The 16,422-nt window shown below is 35.1% G+C and overlaps 1 protein-coding gene across 1 annotated transcript in view; it reads left to right on the forward strand.

The window, feature by feature from the left end:
- The window catches only part of DNAH8 (dynein axonemal heavy chain 8), a 147,484-nt gene that overhangs the window by 52,034 nt on the left and 79,028 nt on the right, over nt 1-16,422 (forward strand). Inside the window, exons 34-45 of the mRNA XM_021289465.2 lie at nt 1,846-1,983; nt 4,936-5,176; nt 6,195-6,394; nt 6,788-6,941; nt 7,046-7,209; nt 7,356-7,458; nt 8,040-8,144; nt 8,427-8,588; nt 10,467-10,691; nt 11,761-11,933; nt 13,657-13,835; nt 15,648-15,835. Coding sequence (XP_021145140.2) covers nt 1,846-1,983; nt 4,936-5,176; nt 6,195-6,394; nt 6,788-6,941; nt 7,046-7,209; nt 7,356-7,458; nt 8,040-8,144; nt 8,427-8,588; nt 10,467-10,691; nt 11,761-11,933; nt 13,657-13,835; nt 15,648-15,835 — 2,032 coding nt within the window. The remainder of the gene's footprint in view (nt 1-1,845; nt 1,984-4,935; nt 5,177-6,194; nt 6,395-6,787; nt 6,942-7,045; nt 7,210-7,355; nt 7,459-8,039; nt 8,145-8,426; nt 8,589-10,466; nt 10,692-11,760; nt 11,934-13,656; nt 13,836-15,647; nt 15,836-16,422) is intronic.

The raw sequence follows: 16,422 nt of genomic DNA on the forward strand, positions 1-16,422 counted from the left end.
GTGGCAGAAGATACAGAGAAGGCAGAATTACTGAATACCTTCTTTGTCTCTGTCTGCTCTGCTGGAGGCTGTCCTGGGGAGCCCTGTACCCCTGAGACCCCGGATGAAGCCAGGTCGATGGAGGAGTTTGCTTTAGTCGATGAGGACCGGTTAGGGAGCATTTAAATAGTCTGGACATCCATAAATCCATGGGTCCAGATGGGATGCATCCGCGGGTGCTGATGGAGCTGGCTGAAGTCATTGCTGGACCGCTCTCCATCATCTTTGCCAAGTCTTGGGAAACGGGAGAGGTGCCCGAGGATTGGAGGAAAGCAAATGTCACTCCAGTCTTCAAAAAGGGCAAGAAGGAGGACCCGGGTAATTATAGACCAGTCAGCCTCACCTCTATCCCTGGGAAAGTAATGGAACAGCTTATCCTTGGTGCCATCTCAAGGCATATCAAGGATAAGAGGGTTGTTAGGGGCAGTCAGCATGGCTTTACCAAGGGTAAGTCATGCTTGACCAACCTCATAGCCTTTTATGAGAATGTAACAAGGTGGATGGATGATGGCAGAGTGGTGGATGTGGTCTACCTTGACTTCAGTAAAGCCTTTGACACAGTCTCCCACAGCATCCTCACAGCTAAGTTGAGGAGGTGTGGTCTAGACAATAAACTAGTGAGGTGGGTTGCAAACTGGCTTAAGGAGAGAAGCCAGAGAGTGGTAGTCAATGGTGCGGAGTCTAGTTGGAGGCCAGTATCTAGTGGAGTGCCTCAGGGGTCAGTACTGGGGCCAATATTATTCAATATATTCATTAACGATTTAGATGAGGGAATAGAGTGTACTATCAGCAAGTTTGCTGATGACACCAAGCTGGGAGGAGTGGCTGACACACCAGAAGGCTGCGCTGCCATCCAGCCAGACCTGGACAGGCTGGAGAGTTGGGCGGGGAATAACCTGATGAAATTTAACAAGGGAAAGTGTAGAGTCCTGCATCTGGGCAGGAACAACCCCAGGTTCCAGTATAGGTTGGGAAATTACATATTAGAGAGCAGTGTAGGGGAAAGGGACCTGGGGGTCCTGGTGGACAGCAGGATGACCATGAGCCAGCACTGTGCCCTTGTGGCCAGGAAGGCCAATAGCATCCTGGGGTGTATTACAAGGGGGGTGGTTAGTAGATCGAGAGAGGTCCTCCTTCCCCTCTACTCCGCCCTGGTGAGACCCCATCTGGAATATTGTGTCCAGTTCTGGGCCCCTCAGTTGAAGAAGGACAGGGAACTGCTGGAGAGGGTCCAGCGTAGGGCAACAAAGATGATTAAGGGAGTGGAGCACCTCCCTTATGGGGAAAGGCTGAGGGAGCTGGGTCTCTTTAGTTTGGAGAAGAGGAGACTGAGGGGTGACCTCATTAATGTTTATAAATATATAAAGGGTGAGTGCCATGAGGATGGAGCCAGGCTCTTCTTGGTGGCAAACAATGATAGGACAAGGGGTAATGGGATCAAGCTGGAACACAAGAGGTTCCGCTTAAATTTGAGAAAAAACTTCTTCTCAGTGAGGGTGACAGAGCACTGGAACAGGCTGCCCAGGGAGGTTGTGGAGTCTCTTTCTCTGGAGACATTCAAAACCCGCCTGGACATGTTCCTGTGCGACCTCACCTAGGCGTTCCTGCTCCAGCAGGGGGATTGGACTAGATGATCTTTTGAGGTCCCTTCCAATCCCAAACATACTGTGATACTGTGATAATCTGATTGATTTACCTCAGTCATATGTAGTTATATTCATATACCATGTATTTAATTATTGTGAGATAGATATCCAAATAGCTAATTGAAATCACCATTTTTATTTTTTTTTTTTTTCCCCTCAGGAAGGAGTTAGGCTTTCTTCAGAAACTGTATGGATTATATGATACTGTAATAAACAATATCAATGGTTATTATGAGATACTTTGGACAGATGTAGATATTGAAAAAATTAATGCTGAACTTCTGGAATTTCAAAACAGGTGTGCTCATAATATGAATTATAACTGATGTGCAATGCATTAGGTAACGTCAGTAAAGCTATTTGTTTTATTTAAATAAAACCTTCCATGAATGAGGTTATCATAAAGTGATAAGATTCTTCAAGGAAGAGTGGAATAACACTGCGCTTTTAGTTTATCAGCCTTTACCAATAGTTTTGATAATTGAAGGGCATACAGTCATTTGAAGCATTGATCTCTTTAGCTAAAACCAACCAAGACATTAGGAGAGCTTGTAAAAGGTAAGTTTTTAAACTAGGTTTAGCCCATTGATCTTAAGTCCTGAATAAAAGAATAACATTTGTGAGTCTTTTAGAATATTTTGTCATTTTTTTAAAAAACATTTCTGTCATTTCAAATATATTAACAATGCTGAGTGTCTTAAAGTGTGGGTTTGTGAAAAAGTCAAGAACATTGCAGTAATACTGAAAGCTTAAAATGTTTTTGACACTGTTGAGAGGATGAGATCTATAATTAGTTTGTTTCAGAAGTATTTTCTGACCTTTTAATTTTACTCTATTTTTAGTTTTTTTCAAAAGTACATATATTATTTTTGGGAATAAATAGAACACATAAGACAAGGATTATTTCATAAGAGTGTAACTGCATCATTGACTTCAGTCCCCAACTCTCCTGCTACCTAAGAGAGTCCTGTTATAAGCTTGACAAGCTCCATCCTAAAACAAATCCAGCTTTCCTGGCACTTTTCTTTTCACTCCTAGTCCTCCTTTTAGAACAATATTCCAGAATTTTTCATTATTAATCTCCAAAATAAAGGCAGGACTGATTGATGTACATCTGTACTTGTGCCAGTATTTGGTATTTTAGAGTACAACTATACTGCAATTATAGAGCAGTGCAGGCCTATTTAAACACCTTTAAATCGATCTTAGATAATGTTAAAATCTAATTGCTAAAATACAGAGCTCCACAAGAGCTAAATTATATTACTCTCTGAAATTGACATTTGTTTAAGGTAGTTCAAGTAGAAGTATATAAAAGGGCAATTACTTTTGTAAATACAGTAAAGAAAAAAAACCTTCAGGATAAATAGTTTGTTCTTAGGCCGTTAAGTAGATATCCCACCTACTTACCCATCATTTCCTTCCATTCTCCATTTGTCAACATACTTTACCTCTTGGCATTACATTGGCAGTTTTTCATGGCTTATCACACTGATGGGTTCAGGTAAACCAAAAATAGTATAATAACCTTCCTAAACTACAAGGAGTGGATCTTTACTACAGAATGTGGTAATTTTTTTACTTGATTTTTTTTTTTTTTTTTTTTTTTTAATTGGCTTCTAGTCCAAGATATCATGGTAGTCTAGTAAATACATATTTTTCTGAAGGTTAACTGATATGTCAAACATGTAATTAGGCATAAAACTGGTAAGTGAAGAATTTCAAGAGCTTTGAAATTGCACTTCTGATAGTCAGAGTTGAAGGCTGGATCTTAGATTTGCATTATTTCTGAATTTCTAAGTGGGAAATGTTAACCAGAGACTACAGATATCTCAAGGAGATGTGTACCAAACATTACTTTTATTTCCCAAATTTGAGGCTATGTGTACTGTTAGAATTTTAGGGATTAAGAGTCTCTCAGTGAAGCAAATTGTTGACAGGCACCTGACTGGCAGCATCTTGTCTTTGTGTAAAACAGTATCTCCTGGTTCATGAGACTCAGTAATGGTAACAGGGCTCCCAGCTCTGGAACCTGGAGCATGGCATTCAAAATCTGCCTCTTAGCTGTATGTGATTTCTGTGTCTCAAATCCCTGAACATGACATTAATTCTTTACTAATGAGTGAAAAGCATGGCTGCAAACAGAGAAACATATAAAGTATTCAGATGTCTTGCCTGGTTTTCTAAGGAAAAAGGTGATCTGTGATGTCACTGTCTTGACCATGTCTGTGCTCCTCTTTTTTAGAAATCTTTTTTTCATATCTTGGCTAGTTTAAACTTTCAAAAAGGCAAATTTTAAGTTTCATAGAAGTCAAAACTACACAATAATTCACAAATGGACGCAAAATACTTTTCCCCCTCAGGGAAAGGCAGGCAGGTATTAAACATTGTTTGACAGCAACCAGGGACCCAATCAACATGAATGTACTGGCAACCACATGGGACCAACATAGCTCTAAACCAGACACAGGCTGCCGTATTGTACCTGATGCAGAAAATATGGAATTATATCAGTGGGAAGTAGGGAGATAAGTGACAAAGAATGCAAACCCAAGGGAAATATGATCCAGGCTTTATTAGTTTTCCTGCTAAGGAGATACTTTATCATTTACATTAGGACATTCCTGTGGTGGGTCAGCTGCTTAATTCTTTGCATTTAGGCTCTGTAAATTGTGGTCAAAGAGGTGCCTATTCATGTAGCTGTTTTACTGAGGGTTTTTTTTTCCACGTTATAGGTCTATAATTTTCATTTTCCGAGTGAATAGTTTCAGGGCTACTAGCCAAAGTCAAGGAGAAGGTGGTAATATCTTTCTAGTTTTCACATCTATATGTGAAGTGGCATGCTAATACATGCCATATGTATTACTGGTATTGCAAACTGAAGTAAATATTGTACAAGGATTACATATGTGAAATTTAACTAATTTTATTTTCATTTTTTATTTGCCAATACAAAGCTTGTGATGATAAGCAGTAGATATGTTTTAATGCAAAATGCAATGTCTATGTTTATTTGCAAAGAGCATTATCAGTGGTTAAAATTCTCAAATATTATGAGTTGTTAGTAGGGCATTTGCTTTAGTTATTCCTAAAAAGGTCGACTAATTGACACAAATTGGAATTTCACATAGAAAATGTTGCCCTCAGTACAAGCTGCTTCATACATCCTTGCCTGTTTTTAAAAGGTTTAAACAATTCCTATATTGACAAAAGAGGCATTTACTACTGTATCTGTTTAACTGAACTGCAGGTGTCGTAGACTTCCTAAAGGACTTCAACACTGGCAAGCGTTTTTAGATCTCAAGAAAAAAATTGATGATTTTAGTGAGTGTTGTCCTTTGTTGGAAATGATGACTGACAAAGCAATGAAGCCAAGACACTGGGATCGTATTGCTGAAACAACAGGACATAAATTTGACATAGAATCTGATTCTTTTTGTCTTCGAAACATCATGGAAGCACCAATTCTTCAAAATAAAGAGGATATTGAGGTAGGTACATACATTTCCCCCCTCAGCCCTTGTTCATTTTATGTTGTCAGCAAAAATAATATGATTACATATAAAATTATCACCTTTTAAAAAAATGGTTTTTTACTTCATGAAAGCCCTTGATTCTCCATCAGACCACACTAGTTTAAAATAATTTATATTTTTTTTTAAGTTCTTATCCATATGAACAAAGACAGAGGTTGCAGCTGGAATCTTTGGACACTTATTTCTAGATAATTTCTTTACATTCTTCATGGCCTTGTTTTGTATAATTTTTTTAGCTCTTTTTAAACAAGAAAAAAAAAAAAAAAAAGAAAAATCAAAACCAAGCAGAATTTCATATTGTCACGGTCACCTAATTTTTTAACTCTGTTGTTGCTTTAAAGATTTGTAGATAAATCAGAAATTTTAGATGAGTCTCCATGCTTATTAATATTTAATATGAATACTTTTCTAGATTTTTATGGCCTCTTCTGAACCACGCAATTTCAAAAGTTTTTCCACATAATCTGAAAAAACTTTCAATGGAGTTTTCAGGTTTTATAGGGTAAATATGCATGCAAAAGCTATTGTTATATTCATACTTGATGTATATGGAAGCATTCCAAGCTGATCTGCTTAATTTTGAATTAAGCTCTGATTTGAATAGAATGTTGGACTTCATGACCTTTCCAAACGAAAGGTTGAAATGTGATAAGATTGAGAGCACATCTAGTGATGAGTGTACATTGCTACCCTAAGCCTTGTAGAAATGATGATGCAGGAATCTTGTTATGCAGAAATAACAAAATGTCAAGCTACAGAAATGGTATATCCATGCATTTCCAAGTGTGCACTTCTCAGTTATCGATACATGTAATTTGAGTGAGTAAAATTAGTATTTGTCTGACACATTTCTGTACTATTTTATAAAATTTTCTATGTTGTTTTTAATACTCTGTTACTAGATGTGTAATATTAGGATTTTTTTTTTTTTTCTGAAGAATCAAGATTCTAAAAAATGGCTCTTTCTTTACAGGATATATGCATATCTGCTACAAAGGAAAAGGATATAGAAGCCAAACTTTCTCAAATAGCTGACACATGGGGAAACCAAACTCTGAGCTTTTCACAATTCAAAGCAAGAGGAGAGTTAATGTTAAAGGGAAATGAATCAGCAGAAATTGTAGCATTGATGGAGGACAGTTTAATGGTTCTTGGCTCTTTACTGAGCAATAGGTACTTTTAAATGCATTATTTTAAGGAACACACTGAAATAGGAACTGTACTGTTGTTAGGCTAAATCAGCAGTAAATTTGAATGGGATATTATTTTTTTTAATGAAAAATAATGTTACAGTGTCTAATGAAAAACCTCCTCAAGTGCAAGACTTTCATCTGTTAGTAGCAGACTACTGTCTTGGTATATTTGAATGTAATCAAACTGGTAGAGACTTTCCACAAGATTCTTCTTGTTGTAAGTGAAACTAGTGTTATTTGTGTGGTATGTGTGTGTTTTTGTGGTGTGTGTTTGTTGTGTTTTTTTTTTTTTTTTAACTATTGTATTTATTTATTTATTTTATAATAGCTTTTTAAAAAATTAAATTATTTCTTCTTCCCTTTCTTTTTCTAGATACAATGCACCATTTAAAAAGGACATTCAGAGCTGGGTTTCTAAGCTAAGCAACTCTACAGAAATAATTGAAGAATGGCTCGTTGTGCAGAACCTCTGGGTTTATCTTGAAGCTGTTTTTGTAGGGGGAGATATTGCAAAACAGTTACCCCAGGTAAACTTTACAGTGCTTGCTTATCATTGTTTATTAAAAGCTATCTGTGTAAGAATTTCCAACAGATTATGCTGTCAAAGTACTTACATTTTTTCTATCTATAGGAAGCAAAGCGTTTCCAGAATATTGACAAATCATGGCTAAGAATAATGCAACGAGCTCATGAAAACCCAAATGTAATTACCTGCTGTGTCGGTGATGAGACTATGGAGCAACTTCTCCCTCACTTACATGAACAATTGGAAGTATGCCAGAAATCACTCACAGGGTATGAATGGTTTTGTTTTTAATGCATTATTATTTTGTAAATATATTGTATGAATTATTAATAGTGTTTCAGTCTGAATTTCACTCTTATGTAGAAAAAAATGGAGACCTGAAATATTCTAATAAAAGTCTTCTTCCATTTTAAAGATACTTAGAGAAGAAAAGACTAGTGTTTCCTAGATTCTTTTTTGTTTCCGATCCTGTCCTTCTTGAAATTCTTGGACAAGCAAGTGATTCTCATACAATTCAGGTACAAACTTAATGATTCTTTTCCTGCTTATAACGACAAAAAATAGAATATGGAAGACCATTTAATAAATTAAAATGTAACCATTTTCTCCTTACAAACTTTGCTTAAGAAAAAAAAACATTTCTTGCTCTTTAGTCTTTAACAAAATATGCAATGGGTATCTGTAATTAAAAAAAATATTCAGAATTCAGAACAGTAGAATATGATTGCATCAAGTGATTTCCTGGTTGTTCCTTTCACAACTAAACTAACAAAAAGGTCCCTGTGAGACTTCCCTGCTTTGCATATTGCAAAATTCATCCAGCCGGTCTAGATTGTTACTGAGGGTTGACTGAGGTAAGATAGTTGAGCTCACACTATAGCTGATCTCTGTTCTGCTGGACTACCTCTGGAAACTGCAAAAAAAACAGCAAATTGAGATAAAATCATTAACAACTATTGCTGTAATTATCACCTACAGATAGCCTGAAATTCATCTATAGGCTTAGATGAACCTTTGCAGGGTAATCTTATTTGAAGGTTTTTTTCTGTTTGCTGGTGTTATATATTTACATTAAATGATTTCTAAATATTCCTTACAGCCACATCTGCCTTCCATATCTGACAATATAAATGAAGCAGAATTTCACCAAAAGGATTATGATCGCATACTGGCAGTCATATCAAGAGAAGGAGAAAAAATTCCAGTAATTCTCTGACTTTTTTTTTTTATAATAATTGATCACATAAGCATATATTAAATGAAATAATTGTTAATTAAAAATGAACATTTCAAGGAGTGGTGTGACAAAACCATAAGATGTTAAGACATTTAATGAAGATTAAATACATTTCTAGTGTGTTTACTGAAATTAAACCTGCAGTTGTCTTGAACAGAAATTTAGTAACTATTAAGTAACTAATGTTCTTGAACAAAAGTTTGGTAACTATGTTTTATTTTGTACCTTTTACTTTTATTCATTTTTCAGTTGGACACTCCAGTGATTGCAAAAGGACCGGTGGAACTTTGGTTGCAGGATTTATTGCGTGTGCAGCAGATGTCATTGCATGGCATAATTAGGGCAGCATATTACCAAATTAGTGACCCAGGATATAATTTGCTGGATTTTCTTAATCAATTCCCAGCACAGGTGAGATAACAGAATGTGGATTTGTGTGTGCAGTCTGGATGTGTGAGGGGGAAGATGGGATGTGAAAAGCATACAGGATTGTCTATATGATGAAGTTTTCATGGAGCAAATAAGGATATGGATCTACTCAGTAGAAGGCAATCCTTCTTGACTTCAACTTTGGTACCCTATTTTATAGTATAATATTTTTCTTGTAATCTACTTTAAAATGACTGTTTTTTCTCTTGGAGAATGTAGAGCATATATTTTCTGTGATGGATATTGAACCCTTTTCAGATGCAAATAACATTTCTTGTGCAGATTGATTTATCTCTCATAATTTAAGATCAGAAGAGCTATGATTATGATTATTTATCTCTTCATTTACAAGATTTACCTCATAGTTCATCTATTTGTCACTATGGTAATGCAGTCCCAATAGAAGCCTATTTTGAAGGATTCTAGTTTGCCTAGAGACTCCTTCATCTTACTGATAATTCATGAATTTCATTAACAAGTAAAGAATTCTTTCCTATGCTGTAGAAATTTTGACTGTAATTTACAGTGCTGAGTGTAATTATTTTTATAGAAATTCTGCAAATATTAAAACTGGCCCATGCCTTGCTAATTTTAAAAAAATAGTGCACTCAAATATTTATGTGAATTATCTTACAGCTGTATTTATAATGTAATTATGTATTATCTTGGAAGTATTAGAAAGTCCACTACATTTTTTAAACAGATAAGACTGTTTGTCCAGTTTGCATAGCAGATATTTTGAAGTGACTTTACTACATTCTGCAAAGATGTTCTTTCCTATGTCTTGCTAATCCATATGTTTGTATGTTCGAAGAATTATTTGTGTTAGAAGGGGCTGGTGGGGTTGAAAAGAAGAAGACAATGATCCTTGGCCAAAAAATTTAAAGTGAAGAGAAAGAAAACCTCTGTTACAGGACAGAGAAGAAAGTGGGGAAAATACTGGCAAATATTTGAAACATTTTCATTCCTTCAAACTGCCTTTTTCCTGTCTCAGAAGCTTCTGTTACAGGCAGCATGAAAAAGTCATATCGAAAGATTTTTTTTCTTTCCTCTGACTAATGGGTTATTCTAAAATAAATTTGTTTTAGACTCTACTAAGATGGTGTGCTATTTCCTGCTACACAATCTCTGTATCTGTGAACTTACTACAGATGTAGGGAGACAGAAATGTAGAAAGAGTCACTTAGTCAAATTTTTAGGTCTTGATGCATTGTGAAAGCAGAAATACTGGGGGAGGAAAGGTATTAGTACAGTTCTTATATATCCTGTTATGTCATAGGTGTGCCTGATATTGTAAATCAAAATAAATATGAGGCTGTAGTTTACCCACAACATCCTATACCTCTCTAGATTTATTTGGAAGCAAAATAACTTGTAGGTCGATGTTCTCTAAGCTGTACTCCCATCATGACAGCATGTTAGAAAGATAGCAATCGATCCCATGGTCAGTAGGAATGCACAGCATTTTTTTTAAGTGTTCTTTAATTAGCTACAAATTTGCAATGGGAAATTTTCAGAATTATTTTCCCCACAATTTAAGTCCAACTTATCTTTGTGATATTGGAGTACACTAAGGGATTGTAAGTGAAATGGAGAATTATCCTTGCTTTGTATGTATCTCAGTATGTGACAAATTTTCATAAAATTTTTAAAATGTTTTCTTGGGAGTTTCCAGTACCACAGCAGAGCCAATTAACTTGGGCACAGTATCCTCGTGATAGAGCATCATGCTAAATTTAGTCATGATTTGGGACTCTGTAGAGCATGATTTATTGTTTCTCTTACACCTAATGCTTATATAATAAGCCTAATGTTCAACAAGTGATTCTTGTATATTTCTTTCACGTATTAAATTTGTAGGTTGGATTACTGGGAATTCAAATGTTGTGGACACATGATTCAGAAGAAGCTCTACAGAATGCTAAAGACGATAGAAAAATCATGCAAGCAACCAATGGGAGATTTCTGGAGATTCTGAATATGTTGATCAGCCAGACCACGCATGATCTTTCCAAATTTGAGCGAGTGAAATTTGAAACACTTATTACCATTCATGTGCATCAGCGTGATATTTTTGATGATTTGGTAAAGTACAAATTTTTATTTCTGACAATTAAAAGTATTTTCTTTTATAATAATTTACTTACATATGGTAGCTACAGTTACACATGTGTATGCATGTGTTTGTAAGACAGAGATGTCCATAATCTCATCATAGTAAAACTAGTACATTTTTGCTTGAAGTACAATAAAATCCATCAGTTCTGTCATCTAAATATTTGCTCCAGATTTTTACACTTAGAATATTTCAATTTTCCACTTCTTCCTACAGAATTGTTTTGATAGACAAAAATCTCTTGGGATGACCTTTCTTTGAAAAACTGTTGTATTACTCTTACTTGCATAACTAAAAGTTGAGTCTGCTGAAGGTGTTGGAGCTTTGTCATAACAGATAATTTCCTCAAGGAAATTATCTTCACTTTAGCTCCACCCCTTCTAGAGTTACAGCAATGATTGCAACATCTTCCGTATCTCCTAGTTTCTTCTTTCTGTCTCTGTCACTGCCTTGGAGAGCAGGCTACTGGGATTCTCTTTCTGGTTCCTAAGGAGAATACATAGAAGATGAACAAAAAACCCTACTAAAATGAACAGATACTGCCAATCTTATACCTTAACGTTTTAGACTGTGCTGAATTCTTTACATTGCTTCATCTTTTGAGGAATGCCATCCCATTTCTCAGATATTTTTACTGTTGATGGCAGAAGCTTATTGGATTTCTACACAATTGCCTTCCATGCTTCAGCCAGATCCTTCCTTCATCATGCCATTTGTTCTAATGTGTTTGGTGGATTTAGCAGTGTGTTATTTGACAATTTCATTCAGAGGGTGAGCTGCACTACTAAAGCAATATAAAATTTATTTGATTAACACAGGTGCAATGATCAGGTTAAGTCACCAGAACATTTTTTTAGTATCAGTTTAACATACATCTGGAGACAAAATGTGATGTTTATATGTATTTCATTTTACTTACACAGGAACTTTAGTAATTATTTATTATTCTCATACAAATAAGCATTTTATTTCAGCTATCAAAGACAATAAATGTAGATGCTCGGTTATAACATATACATTTGTTTACTCTCTTTGAAGGTAAAAATGCACATCAAATCACCAACTGATTTTGAATGGTTGAAGCAGTCGAGATTCTATTTTAATGAAGATTTAGATCAAGTTATAGTATCAATTACAGATGTTGATTTTGTTTACCAAAATGAATTTCTGGGTTGCACTGATCGTCTGGTTATAACGCCTCTTACAGACAGGTTAGAAAAACAATTATGCATAATGAATACTTCATATATGTTGTGTTATTTAACATGTATTTTCATGGTACATTCTGAACTAAGTCTTGTGTGGGCTAGGTCATTCATGGAAATCTCATACATTTGCTTAATCCTACTCTTTTAGAAAATATAGACTCTCACTAATTTGTACACTTAATAATTCCTATGAAATTTTTAATGTTGCTCAGTCTTAAAAAAGAAATTAGTAAAAGAAATTAACTGGTTTAAGGTTATATAGTAATGCACAGTTTAGCAATATTTCTGTACTGAAGAAAAGATGAGATGAAATATTTCAAATTCTGTAATAAGGGGTTCTATAAAGATTTTGAGGCTACCAATGTCTTTGAAAGACTAAGACAACCAGTCAGTGTCTGGACTTTTACTAGTGCTGGGAAACAGTTTAGATTTTTCCATAGGAATCTAGATATTGACAAAGTCCCAGGCATACGCACTAACTTGCCATTCTTCTGTAGCCAGGCAAGCAACCAGCCATTAATTTTATTTCAAATGTGGCTTAACAATGAGAAGTATTTTTCTTCCCCCTCCCCGGAATTTCTTGGCTTTTTTTTTCCCCAAAAATTCTTCCTTCATTGATTTCTTTCTTGAGATGTCACTTTTGACCAAATGAGAAAATAGAAGGCCAAAATATACTTCACTTGTAAAAAGATCCCTTCAAGAATTGAAAATAACTCTTCCAACCTACAATCATTCACTTTGCTACCTATGTGGAACATATGTACAGCTTTTTGAACACTTTTATTTCTTCAGCAGAGGCAAGACTGCTATTGTGAAAATATGGAAAATTGATTACATTTCTGCAGTGAACTGTACTGCACTCAACAAGTTTTTTTGATGCAAAATGTTAAATTCTACCCCAGATTTTGCTTTGACCCAAATAGAAGTGAAACCTTTGTCGCTTTCAAGTTTCTTATTGGTTATAAAGCATCAAGGTCCCTGCAGTGCAAGTTTAGCATAATATATTATAGTGATTCAAGCTAAACCGTAGGAACTAGTTAGTTATTAAACTCTGTTCAAATATGGATTAAAACCAGAAATACTTTAGTTAGAAGTGCTTTCAGAGATTTGACAGTGAAGAACTTTGCTTCTGTACCTTACCATGGATGAAAATTTTAACTAAGACTTGTATATAACTAACCCACTAATCTAAACTTTTTAAGATGAAAAAAAAATAAAGCTTAGGAGTATTTTTCTTAGAACTGTAAAAATTTTTTACCCATAATTGTGGAAGGGGCCATATATCCTTATTCTTTCACACTTGAGTAATTAGACAAAGGTAGACCTAACCTAATGAAATGTATGCAGATTAAGATACTGTGGAATATGATGATGTGGCAGAATTCAGCCCCAGAATCTGCTCTTTATGGCTGTAAAAAGAGTTAATGACAATTAAATTCCTTTATGTCGTATGCATTAATTTTTATCTTATCTAATATTCACAGTTTCTAACAAACTAGATTAACACCAGATAGTTTTTTGCTTTTCTAAATAATGTTTAAATGCTATATTTTTGGACTTCTACCACTCTGAACTTCTTACACTTACAGAAATCAATAGAACTGCTTTATGAAGAAGTAAAGTTTCAACATAAAAGCTGTAGAATCTATCACATAATTCATTGTTATATATATACACATATATCTTTCATATGATTTAATAAATTAATATGAATTAATGTTTATAGGTGCTATATAACTTTAGCGCAGGCTTTGGGAATGAACATGGGAGGAGCTCCAGCAGGACCAGCTGGAACTGGTAAAACAGAAACGACAAAAGACATGGGAAAGGCTCTGGGAAAATATGTAGTAGTCTTTAACTGCTCTGACCAAATGGACTTCAGAGGTTTGGGCAGGATTTTCAAAGGTAAGACTTCCTCATGTAGGACAGAACAGACCTCCACAGGTCATTTAGCAGGTGCAGTTAGAGAAAGTTGCTTAGGACCTTATTCACTTTGGGATTTGAGTATCTCCAGGGCTGGACATTCCACAACACTTCTGGGCCCCTGTTCATGTGTTTGACCATCCTCATGGTAATAGTTTTTTTATACTTCCATTGACTTGGAATTTCCCACATTGAAAACTGGGTTCATTGTCTCTTCTTCCACTGCACCTCTAAGAAGAGCCTGGCTCCAGTTTTTCAGTGCCTCCTATTAGGTAGTTATGGACAGCAATAGACGTTCCTTTGAGCTTTCTCTTCAGTCTCAAAAAATCATATTCTTCCAGCCTCTTCCTCTGTGTCATGTCCTTCAGTCACTGACCATCATGACAACCATCTGCTGAACTCACACAAATGTATCAGTGTCTCTCCTCTCTTGGTAAGACCCAAACTGGACACACTACTCCAGCTGCTATCTCACAAGTGCAGAGTAGACACAAACAATTATTTTTCTCAACCTGCTGACTACACTCTTGTCCAAGATGCAGCTGGCTTCTTTTGCTACAAGGGCATAGTTCTGATTCATGCTCAGTTAGTCGGTAAGCAGGACATGAGGTCATTTTCTACAAAAGTGCTTTGTGGCCAGTCAGCACTGAGCCTGTACTGCTGCATGGAGTTATTCTGGTCTAGATAAAGGACTTGAACTTCTTGAGATTTCTGTCGGTTCATATTTCAAAGTTATTGTATTGTATGTATTGAGAAACGAGGAGTGAAACAATTTGGGGGCTTTTAATTTTTTTTTTTTTGGCAACTAAATGTGGCATGAAAGTGCCTAAAGCTGTGGCTTTATAATCATATTTCCCCTTTGAAAGTCAGACTGTTCAAATTTAAAAAAAATGTTGAGTACATGACAGAATCTACTACCTACTTAACTTCAATGTAATTTGGAAAAAATACGCAGCTACAAATTTTCTCATAAAAAGTTGCTAAAGGAACAATTATCTTAGTTGCCACTAAGTAACATGTATAATGTTACTTTTCAAAACTTAAATTAGGCAACTGTGAAATGAATCCTTTATTAAAATATTGTTGTTATTAATATAGTGCTTTTTCAGACTTCCCCTTTTTTGTTGACAAGTTTACACAGAGCATTGTCCACTCTTTGCATGTTATTAATATTCTTTACCATTACATAAAAAACTGGTAGTTTAGTGTGAATTTAAAATGGTAATGCTTATGCATAGAAATATATGCTCTAAGATAAATATTTTATATCTCATGAGATTGAGAGTTTTCTTTAAATCCCTAGTTAGTGAAAAAATAATTTCTATCTTTGTGATTTATAAGAGGCAGGTAAAAAGTAATCTAAAAGCATTGTGAAGGCTGGGAGACCCAAATGAAAAGAAAGAACTTCAGTGTTGGGGTTTTGGTGGGTTTTTTTGTTTATTTGGGGTTTTTTTAGATTAGCAATACTTTTTTTTTTTTTTTCAAATAATTGAATTGTCACTGTACAATAAAAGGCTACATTCACAGAAAGATCTGGAAGAAAGATCTGCCAAATGCCCCAAGATACCGAAATATTTTTTCTGATTTTGTTTCACTTTTAAGCATATTTTAATAAGTCAGCTAATATTAATTCAGATGTACGTGGAAGTAGGTGGACTGGAGGAAGATAGGCTGTGGCCACAGAGCAATAAAGAAAACTAATCTTATTTAATTACTGGAGGGAAAAGTAATCTAGTTCAGATATCTCATATATGCATGAAGAACAACAGATATGTTTTTCTGTCCTTGTTTCAGGTCTTGCACAGTCTGGATCCTGGGGGTGTTTTGATGAATTCAACCGAATTGAGTTGCCAGTCTTGTCAGTAGCAGCACAACAAATCTATATTGTTTTAACAGCAAGAAAAGAAAAAAAAAAGCAGTTCATTTTTTCTGATGGAGACACTGTAGATTTAAATCCAGAGTTTGGAATTTTCCTAACAATGGTAAATGTAGTAATAATTTCAGAGAAATGACAAATTATCCTATATACAAGTTAATTAAAGGCAAGGTAAAAATAAGCCAATTTATTAATTGATACTGTTGTTCAGGAATTAGACTAAACCACTGGAACACATAAATCATCTGGTTATTCCTTAATAGCATGCCTTCATTTTTACTTTAAGATTTTTGAAAAGGTTCATAGTTATGTCCCTTCATTACTGTATTGCAGTTCATTATGTAGACTAAGAGTATGGCCAAGCTTCCAGAATTTTCTGTTCTCAGTGAGGGGACTGGAACACTCATATACTTTACTACCTTAGTTTGAAATGCTTTAGCAATATTAGTAAGAAAGAAACTGTATGAAAAAAACCCCAAACATTAACTTAAAACAGGAGATATAAGAAAGACATATTTCAAAAACATGTCTAATTGATACGTTACATGGATATATGAAACAAATTCTTCAACCTGATTTGCAGAAGACAAGTATGATTATTCTGGAATAAACCCTGCTTGTACTGTGGTGACAAGTCTTTTCAAAACCTCTGCAAAAATTATCAGATCCTTTCATTTGTTGTTACAAGATGTG

This window comes from Columba livia, chromosome 3, assembly GCF_036013475.1.
Source record: "Columba livia isolate bColLiv1 breed racing homer chromosome 3, bColLiv1.pat.W.v2, whole genome shotgun sequence".
NCBI classification, from domain to species: Eukaryota; Metazoa; Chordata; class Aves; order Columbiformes; family Columbidae; genus Columba; species Columba livia.